The following is a 19,987-nucleotide window of genomic DNA, read 5'->3' as shown; positions in this document are numbered from 1 at the left end:
TTTCATTAGCCTTATTTGCCTGATTTGAGAGAAAAAAATTGTTGAGTGTTTTGGTTGAATATTAATGTGCACTGTCCCACTAGGTGGCATTATTATTTGAATTTCAGTATTTGGAAGTGTAAATTTCCCATATATGCCTTTCTGTTTCTTTATGTTTAGGGACATGGTTTGCATGGCGTAGGAGAAACTGTCCATATACCATTTCCATTTGATGAAACAGAACTACAAGGAGGTACCTTTTGAACTATATTTATTTGACTTTTTTATTTAACATGCCAACAGTCAGGTGAACAACATGGCAGGAAATCAGTTCTTAAACATTTTAAATTCTTGATTTCATACCATTGTGTCAAAGAGAAGGCAGAAAGGTTTGAACGTAACTTTTCCCTCAAAGAACTGATGGAATAAGACCCACTTAGGACAGCTGAAAAATGTCTGTACTGGAGTGAAGACTGAATTTTCTTTCTTTCAGTTTGTTTTGTTTATTGCAAGTTTGGGAGAACACAAGTCACAAAGAAGGATTCTTTTTTCCACTTCGATGTTGCATACATTCTTTTCCAGGTGCTTTTCAAAGTGTTCAGTGGAAAGTTTGCAATGTTTTGCAGTCAGTCTTTGTGTGCACACTGCATGTGTACATATGATCTTCTAGAATGTTAATGGTTCATATTTGAATTTTATATTAAAACACTGCTTAGGTCCTAGACACTTACCTGTTTTCTTATAGTTTAAAGCACATGTGCATATCTTGTTTAGTATTTGTTTTTGTTGTGAAAGTTTATTTCTGGTATTAAAGGAAACTTGAATGCATGCAGAGTTGGTAAATCCAACCTAGTTAGAATCAAGGCAGAGGAAGCTCTGGTTAATATTGACTTTCTAAAAATGGATTGGATGAAATATGCTTAGATTTTTTGTAAAAATAAATCCATTTTTTCTTAACAGGACTTAGCTTCTGTATTGAATAGCACAACACACGTATTCAGAGGAAACATTGATTAAAATTTACCCACTTCTGTAGCATCTCAGTTTCCTGCTTCTTGCAGAGTTGCTGTCCTATGATCTAGTCAGCTGGCTCCTGGAGTCAATGTAGGGGTTTTAGAAAATAGTGAATGGTTCAGATGATTTAGCGTGGATTAGTTTGTGAAATTATTTATTAACTGTTCTTCTCAAATGTTGTGTACCACTTTACCACTTTCCTAAAGTAGGGAAAAGGAAAACTGTGAATCTCTCCTTGGTGTTCACATGGCTGGGCTGCAGAAGCTGCGTGTTTGGAGTTAAGGCTGTGCTGTTGTGATTACAGCTGAGAGGAGGGTTTCAGTTTCTTTCGTGAGGCATTTCCTCTTCTCAAAATAGCACCTATTTGGAAACATATAGCTGCCTGCAACGAAACTTTGCCATTTTCTCCTTTAATCTTTTATAGATTCTAAGGAAAAATTTTTTGCCTGATGTAGGATAGTGGTGGCAAATTCTTTAAATTCTTCAAACTTATAACATTGAATCATAAGCTAGAATTGAGATAGCCCTAGGGTAATTTGTGTGGATTAGAAAAATGAGGCATTTTCATATTTGAATATAGATCTTCCTTTGTAATTTCATATAGTTATGAGAACTTGAACTAATATCTAGATAATTTATTAGGCATGTGGTCTCAAATATATTGCTCACTTCAGTTTCAGAATAACTTCTCTAAAATTTGTAAAAATGTAATTTGTATTCAACACATTGCCTGATAGCAGCCAGCCAGTGAAGTCTTCAAGGCAGAACAGGACCTCCGACTCGGCTGCTTGCTTCACCGACAATGTGTTTTGCTGTAACAAATGCTTCCTGAGGAATGTACGTGTATTATTTCTGAACAGCATTCTTTTGCATTACCATAGATTTCTTCATTGTAATTAATCTTTATAGATTCAAGTGTAAACAGTTTTAGGTTATTTAATAAAATACGTATTTTAGTGTTCTGTGTTGTGATGTTACACAGCAGTTTACTAACACATACACACTCTTTGTTCTTAGAGTTCACTCGTGTCAATATGGGTGTTCATAAAGCATTGCAAATCTTACGGAGCAAGGTGGACTTGCAGCACTTCTGTGGATATGTCACCATGCTGAATGCTTCTAGTCAACTTGCAAATAGAAAACTCAGTGATGCGTCGGATGAAAGAGGTTGGCTGATATTGGCTTCTCTGCCTTATGATGATTGGTTTTGAGTTTAACCAGTTATCTTACTATGTATAAAAACCAGCAGAACTTTGTGAGGATGTTGAAGTCTTTAATGCTTGTTTTCTTACTGGAAGATGATTCTGCGCCATCACTTAGGTACCAATTATTCAAGTGGAGAATATGCTGAGAATGTAGCTAAAGAAGTGATGACTTGAGAGTTAAAACACAGAAGTCATGGACTTTAGCCATTTACAGTCACATCTGCAATTACAGGCTTTAGAAGTACCTTGTGAGTTAATAGTTTCAAAAGTCAAGTTGCTGTTTTAAAATTTATTTTTATAATTTAATATTTACTTTGCATTTATATGATTCCATAGGCTCAGGGATTTCCCCTCTCATCCTCCCCATTCGCTTCCCCCCTCAGTTTCCCCCTATATATATATATTTTTTTTTTAAAGATTTATTTATTTTTATTACAAAGTCAGATATACACAGAGGAGGAGAGACAGAGAGGAAGATCTTCCGTCCGATGATTCACTCCCCAAGTGAGCGCAATGGCTGGTGCTGCGTCGATCCGAAGCCGGGAACCAGGAACCTCTTCCAGGTCTCCCACGTGGGTGCAGGATCCCAAATCTTTGGGCCCTCCTCGACTGCTTTCCCAGGCCACAAGCAGGGAGCTGGCTGGGAAGTGGAGCTACTGGGATTAGAACCGGTGCCCATGTGGGATCCCGGGGCGTTCAAGGTGAGGACTTTAGCTGCTAGGCCACGCCGCCGGGCCCTCCCCCTATATTGTTATACTAGTATAATCCTTCAACCACAGTCACAAGTTTATCATTCTGTTATTTAAGTATAACATTGTAGGTATTGACAGTGTAGAAAGTCTAGCATACTATTGTCAAGATACAGTTAATAGTTTAAGCTCAACACCAGCAGCAAAGCAATGACAAACCCAGAATCTGGACCTGATGGATTCTTCTTCTGCACTTGTTAGCAAAAATGGGTGGCCAGGGCACAAGACCCAGCCTTGTCCTTGCATGTTCCATGCAAACAGGATTCAATCTCAGCTGTGTCACACAGCACCAGGACTGTGATTGTTAGAGCTGTAATATCTGGAGAAAATTACACCAGTGGGATCCAGATAGTCCTGTCTTTATTCTTGTGCCTCAGGCTGGCAGTTGCCAGTTCAGGGTACCCAGCATAGTTGGCACTTGAGTGGTAAGACCTGGGTTAGTGACCTATTGCATTCTACATTTCTGGAACTATAACTTAATTCTGTATATCCTATAAATAGCTGTGATTCCTCCTAGATAGAGAGGAAGGCCCTGTCTGTATTTGTCTGTTCCAGGTCTGCACTTGCTAGTACACAGTCCTCAACAGAACACAAAATTGTCACGTGGAACCTAGGTGTTTTACCTTCTAAGTCCTACAGCTTTGGGACTGTGAGTGATGAATCATATTTCACAGTCACCAAGATTCACCCTGAGGGATCTGAGTAAGGATCCCATGACATCCTGCAGCTCTGAGGTTCCAGCTATACCTGAGTTCACCTGCTGGGCCTGAGGAAGAACAGTTCTTAGCCACTCATTAGCATTTGCACCTCCTATATAGCAAGTCCCCAGAACTTGCTATGAGGTTGTGGGACTTGGATAAGACACCCTGTGAATCCTACATTGCTGAACAACCCTAGTGTGACTGACACCATCTCTCTGTAGACTAAAGATCCACATCTGTGAAAGCCTGCATCCAGTTCAAGATCTTACTAATACCTGCACAAATTGTTGTAGACTAGATACAGGTGGCTCAACAGACGCTGAATACTGAATGAGAAAATAAAGAGGTTACATGAACAGGCTGGCAGAATCCAAGCCAAGGCAACATATAACTGACACAATTCATTTCAACAAAAAGATCATTCTCCAGTGAAAATGATTCCAAATAGCAAAAGAAACTGAAGCGCCCTAAAAGCAGATATCAATGTAGGGACATAAAGGAAGATCAGGAAGCTAGACAATCTGGCATCTACAGAAGAGCATGGATTTCTCCAGAAAGAAATCCTTATTTGTACTGATGGAAACAATAAATGTAATCTTTGTAGGTTGAAAGATTTAGATCTATTTGCTCTAGCATCTGGGTGAGCTCTGTAGTTTCCTTGCTGAGTTTCTGTTTTGTCTGTTATGATATTAATGGGGTGTTAAGGTCCCCCACTGTTACTGCATTGGAGTCTGTTTCTCCATTTAAGTCTGTTAATATTTGTTTCACATTGCTAGGTGTCCTAACATTTGGTGCGTTTACATTTATTATGGTGATCTCTTCTTGCTGAATGGATCCTTTGATCATTATGTGGTGTCCTTCATATTTTAATATTTTCCATGTCAGAGTCTGTAGTATCTGATATAAGAATGGCTGCACCAACTAGTTTTTCCTTTCCATTAGCTTGGAAATCTTCCATTCTTTTGCTTTCAGTTTCTTCATTTCCTTGTTGGTGAGATGTGTCTCCTCTAGGCAGCAGATAGATGGATTTTGTTTTTTGATCCAGTCTGCTTAGCTGTGTCATGATTAATTGATGTGTTTAAGCATTTACATTCAGGGTTAATAAAAATAGGTAGTAATTTGGTCCTGTCATTTTAACAATGAGTTATTCCTTATTTGATTTAGTCTTCTTTTGTTTTATTGGGACACTGGCCACATTTGCCTGTGGTTTTGGTACATGCTGTTCCTTTTTCTCTGTCAAGAGAATATCTTTAAGTATCATTTGTAGGGCAGGTCTGGAAGAGACATATTCTTTGAGCTTTTCTTTGCTGTGGAAGAATTTTCTTTCATTTTCAAAGGTGAAGGAAAGTTTTGCTGGGTAAGTTATTCTGAGCTGACAATGTTTTCCTTTTAGAATTTGAAATATATCACTTCATTCTCTTCTGGCATGTAGAGTTTCCTCTGAGAGGTCAACAGTAAGTTTGATTGGGTTCCTCTGTATGTTAGTTGATTTTCTTTTCATGTGCATATTTAAAGATCTTTTCCTTGTGTTCAGCTGAAGATAATAATCAAACGATTATTACGTGTTGTAGCAAAGATAACTTTTGGTCAACCTAATGGGAGTTCTATGTCCCTCATATTCTGTTTCCCAATTCTTTCTCCAAATTAGGGATGTTTTGCTTTATTATTTTGTTGAATACATTTTTAAACCTGGCGTCTCATTCTGTACCTTCGGAAGCTCTCATAATGCTTATATTTGGCCTTTTAATAGTGTCCCTTAATTCTTGAATACTTTCCTTAGTTTGTCTCAGTTCTTCCAGCTTTTTGATTATTTCCCCATTGTTGAAGAAAACGCCTTCCAATTCTGAGTTTTTTTCCCTTCTGCTTTGCTCATTCTGTTATTGAGGCTTTCCGCTGAATTTTTAATTTGCTCCATTATGTGCTTAATTTCTGATATTTCAACATTCATTCTATTCATTGCTACTTCCTGTATAACATGTTCCTTAAATTCCTTGGACTCTGTATGTGCTTCTCATTGTTATTAAGCTTTATAACAAGTTTAAAAAAGTCTTTATCCCCCATTTCCTCAATATCTTCCAAAGTTAATTCTGAGGTTGGCAAAGGCTTTTGCTCGTTTGCAGGAGAGGCATCAGTAATATTCATTGTGCTTTTGTGTCTTCCTTTGCTCTTGGTCATTGTACTTCTGGTTAGCAGGTTCTTCTCTTTAGGGGTGATTTCTAAGTTGTATTGCCCATTGGTCTATGGGTTGATTTTACTGATTGCGTTTGGTACCCAGTTCTTCATTTGCAGTCACTTGTGCCATGGTCTCCATAACCCCAGCTCCTGGCTCACCACTCCCCACCCCCTGTGATCCCGTGCTGTGGCCACACCATTGCTTGCACAGCCTTTTCCCCTCTCTTGGTTTGAGCAGTGCCCAGGATTAGGGAGATGCCAGCTGCCCTAAGTGACTGGGTTGTTAGCAGTATTAGTCTTGCTGGAACCTGTGGCTGTTAGGTCTGGGGACTAGCTGGATCTGTCTAGTGTGAAACTTGTAGGATGCCAAGGTGGTGCTGTTTGCCCTGTGGGACCAGAACAATGTGTCAAGCTGGAAATGAGTTCACTCCTGGCTTAACACATGTGCAGCTTGCTGTTGTTTTTCCAGCTCCCACAGCCTTTTCCTCAGTACGTAGAATGGCACCCAGTGTAGCACTGATAGGGGTTTGATTCATGAGATCCACCCTGCTCCTGCACCTGCCTGCTTGAGGTCTGCTGCTTGTCTCTGCTCCTGATTGAAGCAGGAAGTGAATTCGGGTTTACTTCCTGAGCTCCCGGCGAACTCCCTTCTCACCTAGTTACTGGTGGAGCTCTGATCCCCGATCACTGACTGCAGCTGGGGTATCCAGTCAGTACACTATTGTGCCATCTGTGTTGCTTCCCTGTGTCTGCAGGTCTCCAGGTGTTCCTCTGCTGTTGGTCCGTCCTCTCTTATTTCCCAGGATCGCACCATCTCCTCTTTACCCTGGCTCATGATTCTCTGGCTGTTTAAATGTGTCCTTACTCTGCCATCCTGTTTTTTTCTTTTTTTTTTACATTAAGTTTCTTTGTGTAAAAATGTTTTCAAATAGAACAGTAGTTTCTGTTTTGGAGCTTTTCTGTTTCTGTCAAAGGTACCATTGTCTCACCTGTGTCTAAAATCTTAACTTTTTTCTAGTTCTCTTTTTGTCCAGTTAATTCCCAAGTCTTATAAATTAGGTTTTGTTTCTTGCCATTTTTAATTCTCTTTAAAAATTCTGTATGTGTGATATTGTCTGATCTTGACACCTTAAAGTTGCATTATTGCAAACATTTTCTGTTTAGTTTTCCTGACTTGCCCTTTCTAGATACAATCTATTCTGAAGTTTCCTTGCATACTTTTATTTTTAATTTAAAAACATGTTTTCAAGATGCCAAAATTTCTGGGGTGCGTTTTCCTGAGAAGAGAGCTCTGACTTAGGCAATCATTTCAAAGCCTGTCTACTACAGCTTTTGTTTGTTCCATGAACACTTATAGAATAGCTGCTCAGGAGCTAGAGATGAATAATAATCTGAAGTAACTCAAGAAAGGGAGACAGACAAGTGATTAGTATACAGTGTAGAGTTAGAGGCAGCAGACCTCTTAGAACAGGTGAAACTAGGTCTGGCCATTGAAATTGAAGTCTCAGCAAGACAAAGAAGATTGGTGTTTTTAGAAGAAGGCAGCCTTTGGAGGGAAATAAAAACAAAGCAAAACAAAACAAGAACAGAGTAACTTATCTTGGGCCAAAATAAAGGATTTGTTTTACAGTTATTTTACAATTATTGAAGGTGAGATTAGAGAAATAGTAAAATTTAGGAGATCTTAAAGGATTTTATGTGCTGAAACCTGTGAGAGGTAAAACTGACTTTGAAGCGTAGTAATGTTAGTAGATTGCTTATTTCCACAAACATAGACTGTAGTTCTGGTTTTTAAATTGAATTTTTTTCAGCCAACATTTCTCAAACTCAGTAGTGTTTGCATTTTGTGCTGGAGAATTCTTGGTTGAGGGGACCCTCCTATCTCTGCATGGTGGGATGTTGAGCATCCATAGATACCAGGAGCATCCCTATCTCCAGCCACCGCCAAACGAATTTTGGGGGATAAAATTGCTTTCTTGTTAGAATCAACACTTTAGCTTAATTTATTTATTCTTTTTTTGCATTATCATTCTTGCCTGAGGTCCTTTTTATGTTATAACTGATTTATTGACAACTCCTGATGACTACTAGAACCCTGATATTATTTATGTTCTTATTAAAAGGAGAACCTGATTTAGCTTCTGGCTCAGATGTAAATGGGAGTACAGAGTCATTTGAAATGGTCATTGAGGAAGCAACTGCAGATTCGGCCACAAAACAAACTTCTGGTAAAGTGTTAAAGATTTTTTGCAATATTGTTAAGCTATTTTCTGACATTTCACTTTTCTGTTAGGTTATTTATGTGCTGTTTTCCTGCTCTTAATATCCATAATAGGATTTTTAGATTTTCTAGGGGACAGTTTTTATGTTTAGAATAACAATTCAGGTACAGTCATGTATCACGTAACATCACATGTACTTTGAGACATAAATCCATTAATGATCTCAGTGTGTGACTGTCATAGAGTACTTAAACAATTACAGATTGCCAAGGTGTCTCTCTCTCTCTTTTTTTTTTTTTTGTTTGGTTTTCCAATTTTATTGTTAATATGGTGGACTTCATTAGTTAGCATTAAGTTCTTTAACAAACTTTATATTTTTTTGAACAAATACAATTTTATCAATTGGTCCTATACTTTTTTTTTTATTTTGTTTTATGGCACAGTTTCATAGGCTCTGGGAGTCCCCCAACCCCTCCCAATGCCCTCCTTGCATGTTGGATTCCTCCACATTGTTGCAGTAGTACAGTTCAAATCCAGTCATAATTCCTTCATTGCAAGCCTGTACCATGCATAGAGTCCAGCTTATTGTCCAGATAAATTCAACAGTTTTTTGGGGAGACCATCCCTGGTCTGAAGGTAGAGCTGGCAGAATATCATCCCGATCAATGAAAAGCCACAGCATAACATCAACAACAATTTCCAACATTATGGAGTTATTGACATGGTATTGAGTGACCGATATGTTAGAAAATGCAAGTTCTTAACCACATCCTGTGACTACTTCATTGTCATCTCATTTTAGTTTATATACAGAACCGGCTGCTATACACCTTAGAATGGTTGTAAGGTGCTATTCAGCTGTCTCATGGCTATTTCATTTTTATATTTAGCAGTTTATAGTGTTGAAGCATGATTTTTACTGAACTTGGCAAATTTTAGGATAGTCCAAACCAGCTTATAACTCTAAGGTTAACGATTGAGGCGCAGAACAGTTTTAGGAGGGGCGTGCAGAGAAATCTTCAATACCTTAGTGAGGAGTAATTAGTCTTTGTGTCCTACTTAGTAAGGTATATGGGAGTCCAAGCTGACCATTTCCTGTCTGGTTCTAAGCTTTCCTTCCTATCTGATCTCATTTATTTTGGGCGTGGGCCTCTGGCGCAACCCTGATGGTCATTGCAAAATAGGGTGGGGATCCAAAGTTGAAACTAAGTAAGGACCAGAGAAAGCTCCTCTCCCGAGTCCTGAAGGAAGTTTATTGTTCTGTTTCTGAGGACCACTCAGGTCTCTCAGCTGTTGTTCCGATGACATTAGATCCTGTGAGCAAGGATCTGGACTTCTTCCATCCTGTGTGGGAGATCCAATAGGGAGTGGATGACCTCAGAGTTCTCGGCCTACGAGGGCACTCCAGTTCCCCGTGGTCTCCTTGGCAGTTGGGATACAGTCCTTGGGGCCCATACTGATAGTCCTTGGTGAGGATCCGGGAGTCTCCATGGTTGGGATACAAGCCTCCTCCTGTCCTCCTGCTCCACTCTGGGGTACCCCCTGCTCTGTGCATATGATCTCCTGTTAAGAGGTTGTCAGGATCACTCTTGATTCCTCCTGTATGTCTTTATAATTTTGCTAATGTCTAATACTGATTCGAGTCTGTTGTCTATGAGTTACCTGCTATATTCTTGATAGGTTATACTTCACGTCTTCCTCACACATTCTAAGAAGGTGGAAGATTTCTCTGTTCTCCCAACCCGTTATGGGGTAACATAGGACATTAAAAGTACACTTTTAATGTCACTATCTCTTATATGGACCTTTGTTATTCAGTTTACTGTTGCCAGGCCTTTTTTAAGTGTCCCATAGCTGAGTTGTAAAATTATGACTTACGGCTTAAATTTTATTATCCCTGAACTAAATGTTTTGATTTTTTTCATTGTACAGATGTCTTGCAGTACCCTTTTTTGAAGAGATGATGACTTTTTAAATGCTTTATGAGAGCTGTGTACCTTCTCAGTACATGTATGCTCTCAAAAACTATCCTTCCTCAAATATGACTTGAGTCTTTCAGTCCACTTTACCTTCGAAGCTACTGATGGGCATCACTGGGAATCGGCTTTGGAAACCCTTGTCAGTCATGAAGTATGTGCAATTGAAAATACAGATTGCTCTTTCCTTTTTCAGGTGTTGCAACAGAGGCAGACTGGGTTCCTCTTGAGCTGTGCTTTGGAATTCCCCTGTTCAGTTCTGAGTTAAACCGGAAGGTCTGTAGGAAAATTGCGACACATGGCCTTTGCAGAAAAGAGAGGTGAGTCCTGGTCCTCTTGTCTGCTGGGTCTCTGAGATGTCAGTGAATAGTTACTGTGTCTGGCTTCCTTGCATTGTACACATGAACATAGTGCTCACCCTGTGTATATTACTGCTTAAATAAAAATTGCTAGTTTAAGGTTTTGTTGAATTTTTTGAAGTACAACTTTAATAGAGCAGACATTAGGCATAAGCAGAGATTTTAGAATGCACGTGTTTTGGTTAATTATGTATTTGCTTAGTTACCCTGATTTTGGTAAGGGTGTGATGAAATTGTGTGTTCATGAGTATAGGCCTTTTTGAAATATATAATTGTTCATAGGAAATTTCTTTGATGTAGGTCTTTCTTCATATCATGCCCTGAGTATTACTAATAGAAATTATCTCTTGTGAAATTATGGCATCTTCTCTTCTCTTTTACATTTTCTGAGATGAACATTAGTGCCTTTAGAGAGGATGTGTAGGATTTCTTTCCTGTGCCAACTGTTACCCTTTGGGAGTGGCTGCTAAGAAGGAATGCTGTAAGGTTCTTAGGCAAGCTGGGGTAGCAAGAAAGAGCATCACTGAATCTTGACTGTTACAGATGGTGGCTTGGAGGAGTGATATCCACACATTGCCTTAACTTCTTGGTTTAGGACAGAACTGGGAAACAAATCATTTGTTGAACTGACTTGTTGTAGTTCCTTTGGGTATCCTGCATGGATGGCAGGGGTCCCCAACTACTTGGACCACTTTCCTGCTGTTTCCTGGGCACATTAACAGGGAGCTGGATCAGAAGTGGAGCAGACAGGACTTGAACTAATGTGCCTAGAGAATGCTGCTGTCCCAGGTGGCTGCTGAATGTGCTGTCACAACACCATCTTCTAAAAGACCTCAATGAATTTATTTCTCCCTGTTATTAAAATGGACAAAAGTTTCAGTGATAGAAAATATCGTAGTTTTCAAAAGTTGTTTATGTGATTAATTATGTTGTGTGTATGTTTAGCTTACTAAAAGTAAATTGTCGTAAGAGATTAGTTTTCGTCATTATATTTACTTTAAACTTTTTCTTTCCCATTTTTTTTAGCCTTCAAAATCTCTTACATTCCAGTAGAAAACTCTCTTTACAAGTCCTTAACTTCGTCCACTCATTCCAGGTAACAGAAACCAAGAAATCCAAATGGTATTTGTGTAGAGCTTTATGGTGCAAAGCACTTCTCTTTGTGCTTGAGTCTCTGTGCCAACCAGATATGCAGTAAGCAGTAACCTTATTACATGAATGAAGGCTTTGGGGTTCTAGGGATAGATTGACTTGAACTTTTCACTTGCCAGACTTCAGGGACTAAAGTTTGAACTCTTTGTGCTGTGCTAGTGCTTCATTCTGCACAACTGTATTGCTGTGGGTAGTGCACTGTGCTAGGCACTGGGACGGGGGCCGATTCACTTCCTGTTACATCTGTGATAGGATCAGTGCAGTGATCCTCCACTGTGCAGAGGGGCGTGTAAGCCGAGGCAGCACACGACCCTTTTGTCATTTACCCAAGGAAAGAGAAGGCTTGATTCGTAAATAATATCTTAACATGGAAAAAATATATTTTATTTCAAAGAGAGGAGCGATCTCCCGGCTGCTGGTTTGCTCCTGACTGAGGCTGGGTCAGACTGAGGCGAGGAGCTGGGAACTCGGTGCAAGTCACCCATGTAGAGGGCAAGGTCACCAACTCCTTGGGGCAGCGCCTCTTACTTCCCAGGTAGCTCATTAGCAGGAAGCTGTGGTCAGGAGACAGATATAGGCCCAACTACTCTGTCAGGGTATGTGGGCATCTCAGGAAGCATCTTCATTGCTAAAGCAAATAGAATATTTCTGTTCAGAATGTCTGATCCAACATTGTGCAGTCAGCATTTGGAGTTTTGTCTCATTCATTGATTGGATAAAAACTGGAGTCCGTCATGTGTCAGGCCCTTGGCTGGGTGCTAGGAAGACAGCAGTGTGTAAGGCATAGAGGGGAGCTTATAGTATTCTGTGAGACAGCAATCAAACACTGAAATATAGAAGTAATTACAGATTTCATTGTGATGTAATCCAAAGGTAAATCTCATCTGAATAGCTAGGAGGTAATATTTAAGCCAAACCTAAGAAATGGAAAGGAATATTCTGGGCAGGACCTAGCAGTGCAGAAGGCCAGTGTCAGGAAGGTACTCAGTGTAATGAAATAAAGATACCAGTGGGCAGTGCCAAGAGGCAAGTGCTGAAGAGGAGGACAGGGCTGTGGGGTACCAGGCCTTTGGGAGTACGTTGCAGAGTTGCTTTGCTGAATGAAAAGAAAAACTACTAAAATTTTAAACAAGGAAAAGACCTTGTTTCCAATTTTTTTAGAAATAGGAGCTTCTGGACCCAGCACGGTAGCCTAGTGGCTAAAATTCTCACCTTGCATATGCTGAGATCCCATATGAGCACTGGTTCCTGTCCCGGCTGTTCCACTTTCTATCCAGCTCCCTGCTTGTGGCCTGGGAAAGCAGTCAAGGACAGCCCAAAGCCTTGGGACACTGCACTTGCGTGTGGGAGACCTGGAAGAAACTCCCGGCTCCTGACTTCGGATCGGCTGTTGTGACTACTTGGGGAGTGAACCAGTGGTTGGAAGATCTCTGTCTCTCCTCTCTGACTTTCTAATAAAAATAAATAAACCTGGAAAAAAAATAAGAGCTCTTGTTTGGAGGACAGCTGGAAAGTGGCAGAGGCAGTCAGAGGGCCGGGCTGTTTCCTGTGAAGTGAGGGACTAGGACTGAGTACTAATTTTTCATTAAGAGCTTTTTTTCTCTTCTTTGCATATACACTATTATATCAACAAATTGAATCATAAAAATGCATGAAATGATTATTTTAGAAAGATGCTGTAAGTAGACCAATTCTAGAACTTTGTGCCCATACTCCAATGTACTTTGGAGCGAGTACCTGACTTTGGAGGCCATTGGCCTTTACCATGGTAAACTATTTGTGGTGTATTCTGGAAACTGATTAACAAATCTTGTTGGTGAATTAAATGCGAGGAATAGATTGGGGATGTCGGGCCCGGCATGATGGCTTAGTGGCTAACTATTTACCTTGCAAGCACCGGGATTCCATATAGGCATGTCTGGTTGTTCCATTTCCCATCCAGCGCCCTGCTTGTGGCCTGGGAAAGCAGTGGAGGATGACCCAAAGCCTTGGGACCCTGCACCTGCTTGGGAGACCAGTTCTAAGGAGACTTCTGTTCTGAGGATGCGGATCTGAGCAGCCTGTTTGGGTGGATGCTTGTTCTAAGTGTTGTGGCGGACTTTTCAGGGGTGTCTCATGTCGGTTAATACTTGAGATAGTTCTAGTCTTCTAAAAAACTAATCTTTTCTTTATTCCACAGCCTCGTAACACATTATTTCTGTCTCTCAAAATGCTCACTGTACTCTGACCAGTGTTACTTGTCCTCGTATGCCTACCTGCCATGGATTATTTGGGGCTTGGGATGTCAATCTTCGGATCTCCTAGAGTGTTTTGATTTCATAAGCATTTCTTGGTGATCAAGGTCATATTGCTCATTAGGAAAAGTGTATGCATTTGATTTGGTTGGGTGGTTTTAGTAAAACAACATGGAATATTTCTCATTTCTCTTTTAGGAAGGTGCTTCAGCGTTGGATACTCAAACAGAGCCCAGTTTTTCGAGTTTGATGTCTCAGTCATCCTGTGCTGATACAGGAGTTCCACTTCCTGCAAAAAACTTAGTATTTCAGGATGGCATCTTATCAGAATGGAGTGGGCGGTCCCCTTCCTCCCTTCTGCTCGCCAGTCTCCATTTGCAGTAATTTGGTTTCACCATTTGTGGCTCACCTTTCGGCCTTGTTTCCCTTTCTGGCGTTAGCTTCAGAGTGTCAGCTGGTAAAAAGCGTCGTGCAGCTGCAGTGCAGTTTCTGCTCACTTGACACGAGAAGTTGGGGAACGTGTTCCTGTTCGCTGACATTTTGTTCATTGTTGCACCTCTCACCACGACAAAGTGCTTTTTAGCAGCCAGCACTGTATTTTTTACCTTGAGACAATCTGCATTTCTTTTATAAAACTACAAATATACTTTATAGGCTTTATGATGACTGTTACGTTTTTAAACAGTCACTATGAATATTGCAATGGTAATTTTATATGTTAATCAAACATAGATCTTGTTTAATTTTATATTTTGTTACCTGCCCTTTCGGGGATCAAAGGAAGAGATGGAACTCTTCCTATGCAAAGGCTTTGGGGTCCTTATATATGATAATAAAACCATCAAACTCAGACATGCAGTACTGCGGGAGCGGGTGGGGGGTGTTTGTCAGTGACAGAACGGCCGACCGTTGTGCAGGGTATGTCAATGAGAGTAGTTACATAGAACATCACCTCACTTTCTAAGGTATTAACTCAGACCGTGGCTATTATTGACATCTGATGAGACGCTTTGGAAAACATGGTATTTTTAAACAATGTTTGTATGTGGACTTCTGTTGTCACTCACTTTGGGCTTTATATTTTCATAGAGTCTATAAGGAAGAATGGAATTCATTTTCCACTCTTGGTTCTATAGCTGTCGTGTGTCTTCACCCTCATTTGTTTGTAGCCTCACCAGGGAACTGTTACAGCAGTTGAATCTGATGTTTAGGTTAGAATTACAAATGAGAAGCAGTAAGGCCGTGTCTTCGGATCAGAATCTGATCTGAAGTATGAAACCTGGCTTGAAGACTTATTCTTAAGCAGTCTGGATCTTAAATCTATTTGAAAGGAAATGATAAAAATTGAATTATTTCAAAGCATTTCTTAAGTCATTGATTTTTTTAATATCTTAAATGTTAATTAGAACAATTGCAGTCACTTTTTAGACTTTTCAAGTTACCTTCCTTGGGAAGTTTGTGCAATGCTATAATTCAGTTTAGCTCCTCTTGTAGGGTAATGGTTTGCTAGTTTTAAAAGTTTAACTGATCAAACAACATGTATTTAAAATGTGTAAGGCACTAAACAATTTGAGAATGTTATTATCTAGCCGTTTTTGCTGAGAATTTTTGGTATTTACAGAAATGGTATTTGTGTATTTAACATGCTTCTGGAAATACATGCCTTTCTTAAAACCATTAGCATAACCATGCATTCGATGGCCTGTCTGCAGAATTGAGTATTTTGGACCAGGCTACCTGTGGCACAGCTCGTGCTGTGTTTGGGCTTGAAGACAGTGAGCTTTGTTTTTCTACTTTATTCCATAGAAGGTAGAAACTATGTGTATGTTGTTTGTCTATAAAAAGATAAATGCATATTAATATTAAAATAATTTCTTACGACTGTGAATCACTCATTTATTTTTCCAGTAATTGATATTGTACATTCCTAGTGCTATTAGGTATGTATGTAATATGTATGTATGTATGTATGTGACTTTTGTAGGTTTTCAACTGAAAATTGTAATTATTTCTTTGATCAAGGCTCTTCAATCTCATTTTAATTTGCTTTATTTGAATTGTCTGCAGCCTATTTATTAACAATATAGCTATCTGTCATGATATGTCCACTAGTAAAGAGCTGACCATAGGTGCTTGTTGGCAGTGAATGGTGAGTTTAAAGCTTAAACTGTAAGAGTGAGTTGCTGCTACATTTCTTTTGAGAGAGAATCGAGGAGGAAGTCGAACCTAATGCTGATCATGGACTTAGGGGACTTGCTGAGAAAGCGGAGTCCACGCTGGCTTCCGGGGTTGCACAAGGACGCGGGGATCATCTGAGTCCAGCTGAAGGCCTCCGTACTCTCCAGCTGTTAACAAAGGCCAGGAAGCTCATGTTGGGTGGGGCTTCGCTGTGTGAATTGGGCTTTGTGTCTTTTGTACATTAACTCGTGGAAAACATACACCTCATACATCCCCCAGCGTGACCTAATTCAACAGAAAAAGTCAAATTGAGGATATTAAACTTGGTTAATTGCCAGAAAAGATCCCTGATAGCAAAATTGGCTGATGCTGAGTTCCATTTGTCTCTGCTGCGTCTCTTCCTCCCCTGCGCTCCTAATACAGCTTACACTGTGGCAAACGTTTTGTAGCAACCAAGAGAAGAAAGAAAGATTGAAAAGGGCACACTTACAGAATCTAATGTGGTACACTTTCACCTCTCAAGAAATGAGTTTAAAGAAATGTAGTTTTTACATCGTTGAAAATAGCACCATCTGATATCTTTCGTTGATTGCCTTTCTTTTGTTTAATATGTAATCAGATGATTTTGTATTTGTTTTTTTGGGGGGGCTATCCTGATTTATTTGATATTTTCAGTTTTCTCTGTATTTTCTGTTTCTTTTTTATGTTTAGTGTTTCAAATACAGTTTGTATTAAAAACTTTTCAAAGTACCAAAACTGTAATACGTATAGTGGATTGTTTTCTGTTATGATGTTAATATTATACAACGAAATGTATAAAGTGTTGTCAATTTAATTATTGACACATATAACATGTTTACAAATAAACTGGTGTTGATCAAGTTACTGCAAAAATGTGGTATAGTCTTCTGAAAGTTCTCTAAAATTTTTAAAATGCAGCCTTTTTAAAGAGGAGAAATAATTTTATTTTGCAACAGCTTGAGATTTACAGAAAAGTTGCGGAGACAGTCAGAGGTGTTCTGTATAGCCTTCACCTAGTTCCCTCTAATGTTAGCACCTCAGGCGAACTCGGGCATGAGGGCTGGTCCTCGGAACTTAGCACGGGCAGAATACAGTCTGCCAGGCAGCCAACTTCACTAAAGGCTTTTGCCAGTGGTGCCACTGTAATGTTGTGGGTCCCAGGCCAGGACACCCCTTGTTCTTGGTCGCCAGTGCCCCATTAGTGTCCTTCTGTTATGACAGTCCTGTGCAATCTCCATGCCGGTGGCACCATGAGGAGTGCTACTCAGTGGTGTAGGATGCTCCTCTGAGTGGGCCCATGGCATGTTCCCAGGACCTGAGCTGAGGCTGTGCCTTCCTGGGAAGGGTGTGTGCTCTTTGCGTGTCACGTCACTGAGCACTTGCTGTCACTGTTGCTGAGGGTGCGCTTTCCATCACCCGTGGGCCTACGTCCTTCCTCTGCCATTAGACTCTGTGCTTTGGAGGAGAGTCACTAAGTGAAGCCCACACTCGAGGAAAATTTAACTTCGGAACCCAGAAGGAAGATCTACATACATCTATTACTTAGGGTTATTTAAAGAAAAATTGTTCCGCTCTCTCAAATTCTAGTTTTATTTGGTCAATTTTACTAGTCTGAGCTCATAGCCGTTTATTTTGTCCTTTAGGTTAAAATGTCATCCTGTTTATGGTGTTGTGGAGCACGGTTCAGCTTTGGCCTCTGGGGGTGGTGATGTTGACTCCTAACTTCTGACATGCTGTCATCTTACTAACACTGCCTTCTTCCCTTCTGCCACCACACGTATTATTTGGCCTACAATCAGCCATTTCTCCAAGGAGAGCTTTAGTTGCTTTTGCCAGAGAATGGTATTTAGAACCAAGATCTGGCTGTTGGATATGCTTGCTGCTGTTGGAGTATCACTGCCTACAGGCCTTCTTGGTGAACCGAGCTAAGAGATGAAAGTTGTGTACTAGCCAATATATAGATGTGTGTGTGTGTCAGTATTGCAAGATGTTAGACCTGAAATTACACCGACTATTAGCTGGCAGCCCTTTCTTATTTGTAACTTCTCCAACAGTGAAAAACTTGACTTCTTTCAGCTATACTTAGTAAGCTTATTTGTTTGGCCCTGGTGTACTTAGTGGTTTACATCTTTAAAGTTGTACCCCTGTGAGAAACACATGCGGCAGCTGGAGCACAGAATTTCATTTCTCTAATTTCTTATGACATCAGTTGACTTGATCCCTCAAAGTTCTAAGCCCCCAGTGGTCAGTGTTAAGCAACGCCTCCTGCTTTTCTGTTTAAAGCTTGCGTCAGTTTCTGGTGCAGGCTGTGCTCCTCCAGTGGGTGGCAGTATTTCACTTTCTAACCCTCATTTCCACTAGGGCCCGCTCAGCTTGCAAAAAGCACAGATTTACTCCAGCAAGAGGGCGCAGAACGCCTTTATATTTCCACACTCTGATCTTCCTTGCAAAGTCTCGCCAACCTGTCTGTTGAGCGAGCTTGGCAATGCTTTCCTAGAACTCCTGGACATACCACCAGAGGTGGAGGATGATTGTATTTGAAGGGGAGAGGGTCTTAGGCTACAGAGTTCGTGCTGTGAGACATCAGGATCAGGCTCCAAAAGCTGCCTGAATGGGTCTGGAGAGCCAGACTGCCACAAGACCACTTTGGGCCTCCTCCTCCTCCCTGATTCATCTGGGAATCACTTATCTTTTTCCCTAGCCTTGTCTTATAGATCTGCCACTTAGAGGAGATCTGATGGAGATGCTTGGGGAATCCTTTGTCAAAGACACAGTCCCTGCTGTGAGCACAAGAATCAAGGCAAGCAGCTCCCCAAATCAGGCCAGGACACAGTACCTGCTGGCATAGATGTGTGCCATATCTGGAGTCCGGCCTGGTTGGCCTAGTTTATAACATCTGCTGGAATATCTGAGAACCAGTTCAGGGTGCAGGAGGGGCCTCAGCACCAGCTAATTCAAACTGGGGTCAGGACTGCGAACTGGCTGGAACAGGCTAGGCTGCAGCACCCACCAGCATGAGCTGGAACTGGGGGCAGGCTAGACTGAGGCAGGCTGAAGCACCTGCTGGTGGGATGCTGAGGTGAGGCAAGCCATGCCAGTCTGCAGGTAGTGGTGCCTTGTTTGTGAGCCCTGCTGGCAGGGGATCCTGTGGAGCCTGCCTGTGAAGGGGTTGCTGGACTTGTGAGCCCCAGGGGTGGGGGATCTGGTGGGGCCCAGATCTTCTGGCCCAGGTCCTTGGGTTTGCCTGCGTGATGGGTGCCAAGTCTATGAGCCCTGGGGTTGGGAGGTTTGGCGGCGCCTGGCTCGGGACCTTGGGTCCACTTGTGAGGGGGACGCTGGGTTTGTGAGCAGGCGGGGGTTGGGGGGACTGGTGGGGCTCAACTTTGAGAACTGGTCCTCGCCAGTGGAAAAGACAGAGTAGTGGCTAGCAGGCCCTGATTCACATGGAGCATATGGCTGCCCACTGGGGCCTGCAGGAACATCTGGTACCAGAGCAGAGGAAGAATAGAGCAAATTGGACTACTGCACCAGCAAAACGAAGACAGCAGATATCTGGGTGAATGGAAACTCTAATGTTGACTGTCAGTCAATGGACATGGAAGGGGTTCCTCACCCATGAATTGACCAGAACGAGAGCATTACGGAACTGTTGAAGCCACCTGGGTAGAACCCTTGGAGCATGTGCCACATCTGTATCACATGCCTTCTATGAATATGCTACCTCCTCCACCTGTTGGGCTATGCTTTATGGAATCACAGAAATTCAGCTCAGGGGAGGATGATCCGAAGGTACTTTGGGGTTCCTTGGTTATGGTCTCTGGCTGGCAAGGACTCTTGATTCTTAGATGATTGCACACCCTGGGGGTATTGTCAGTTTTAGAGAGGAGGTTGGTTCCTGCCTGCGAGGAACTGGTGGTCTACTGGGAGGCTTCTCCCTGGAGGGACTAAGAAGGGAAAATACTGTTCCAGTAATGCCAAAAGCGGTGATTTCTCCAGCACGGACTTGGACCACTTCTTTGCACGTA

At 41.3% G+C, this 19,987-nt stretch overlaps 1 protein-coding gene across 1 annotated transcript in view; it reads left to right on the top strand.

Moving 5' to 3' along the window:
- The window catches only part of FAM91A1 (family with sequence similarity 91 member A1), a 48,563-nt gene extending 32,912 nt beyond the window's left edge, over window positions 1–15,651 (top strand). Inside the window, exons 19-24 of the mRNA XM_004580714.4 lie at window positions 160–232; window positions 2,011–2,160; window positions 7,944–8,048; window positions 10,215–10,338; window positions 11,404–11,473; window positions 13,962–15,651. Of these exons, the coding sequence (XP_004580771.2) occupies window positions 160–232; window positions 2,011–2,160; window positions 7,944–8,048; window positions 10,215–10,338; window positions 11,404–11,473; window positions 13,962–14,147 (708 nt within the window). The 3' untranslated portion in view covers window positions 14,148–15,651. The remainder of the gene's footprint in view (window positions 1–159; window positions 233–2,010; window positions 2,161–7,943; window positions 8,049–10,214; window positions 10,339–11,403; window positions 11,474–13,961) is intronic.
- The last annotated feature ends 4,336 nt before the right edge of the window (window positions 15,652–19,987 follow it).

Source organism: Ochotona princeps, chromosome 9 (genome assembly GCF_030435755.1).
Source record: "Ochotona princeps isolate mOchPri1 chromosome 9, mOchPri1.hap1, whole genome shotgun sequence".
Lineage (NCBI taxonomy): Eukaryota > Metazoa > Chordata > Mammalia > Lagomorpha > Ochotonidae > Ochotona > Ochotona princeps.
Note: the sequence above shows the minus strand (reverse complement) of the source record. Positions and strands in the feature narration are given on the sequence as shown.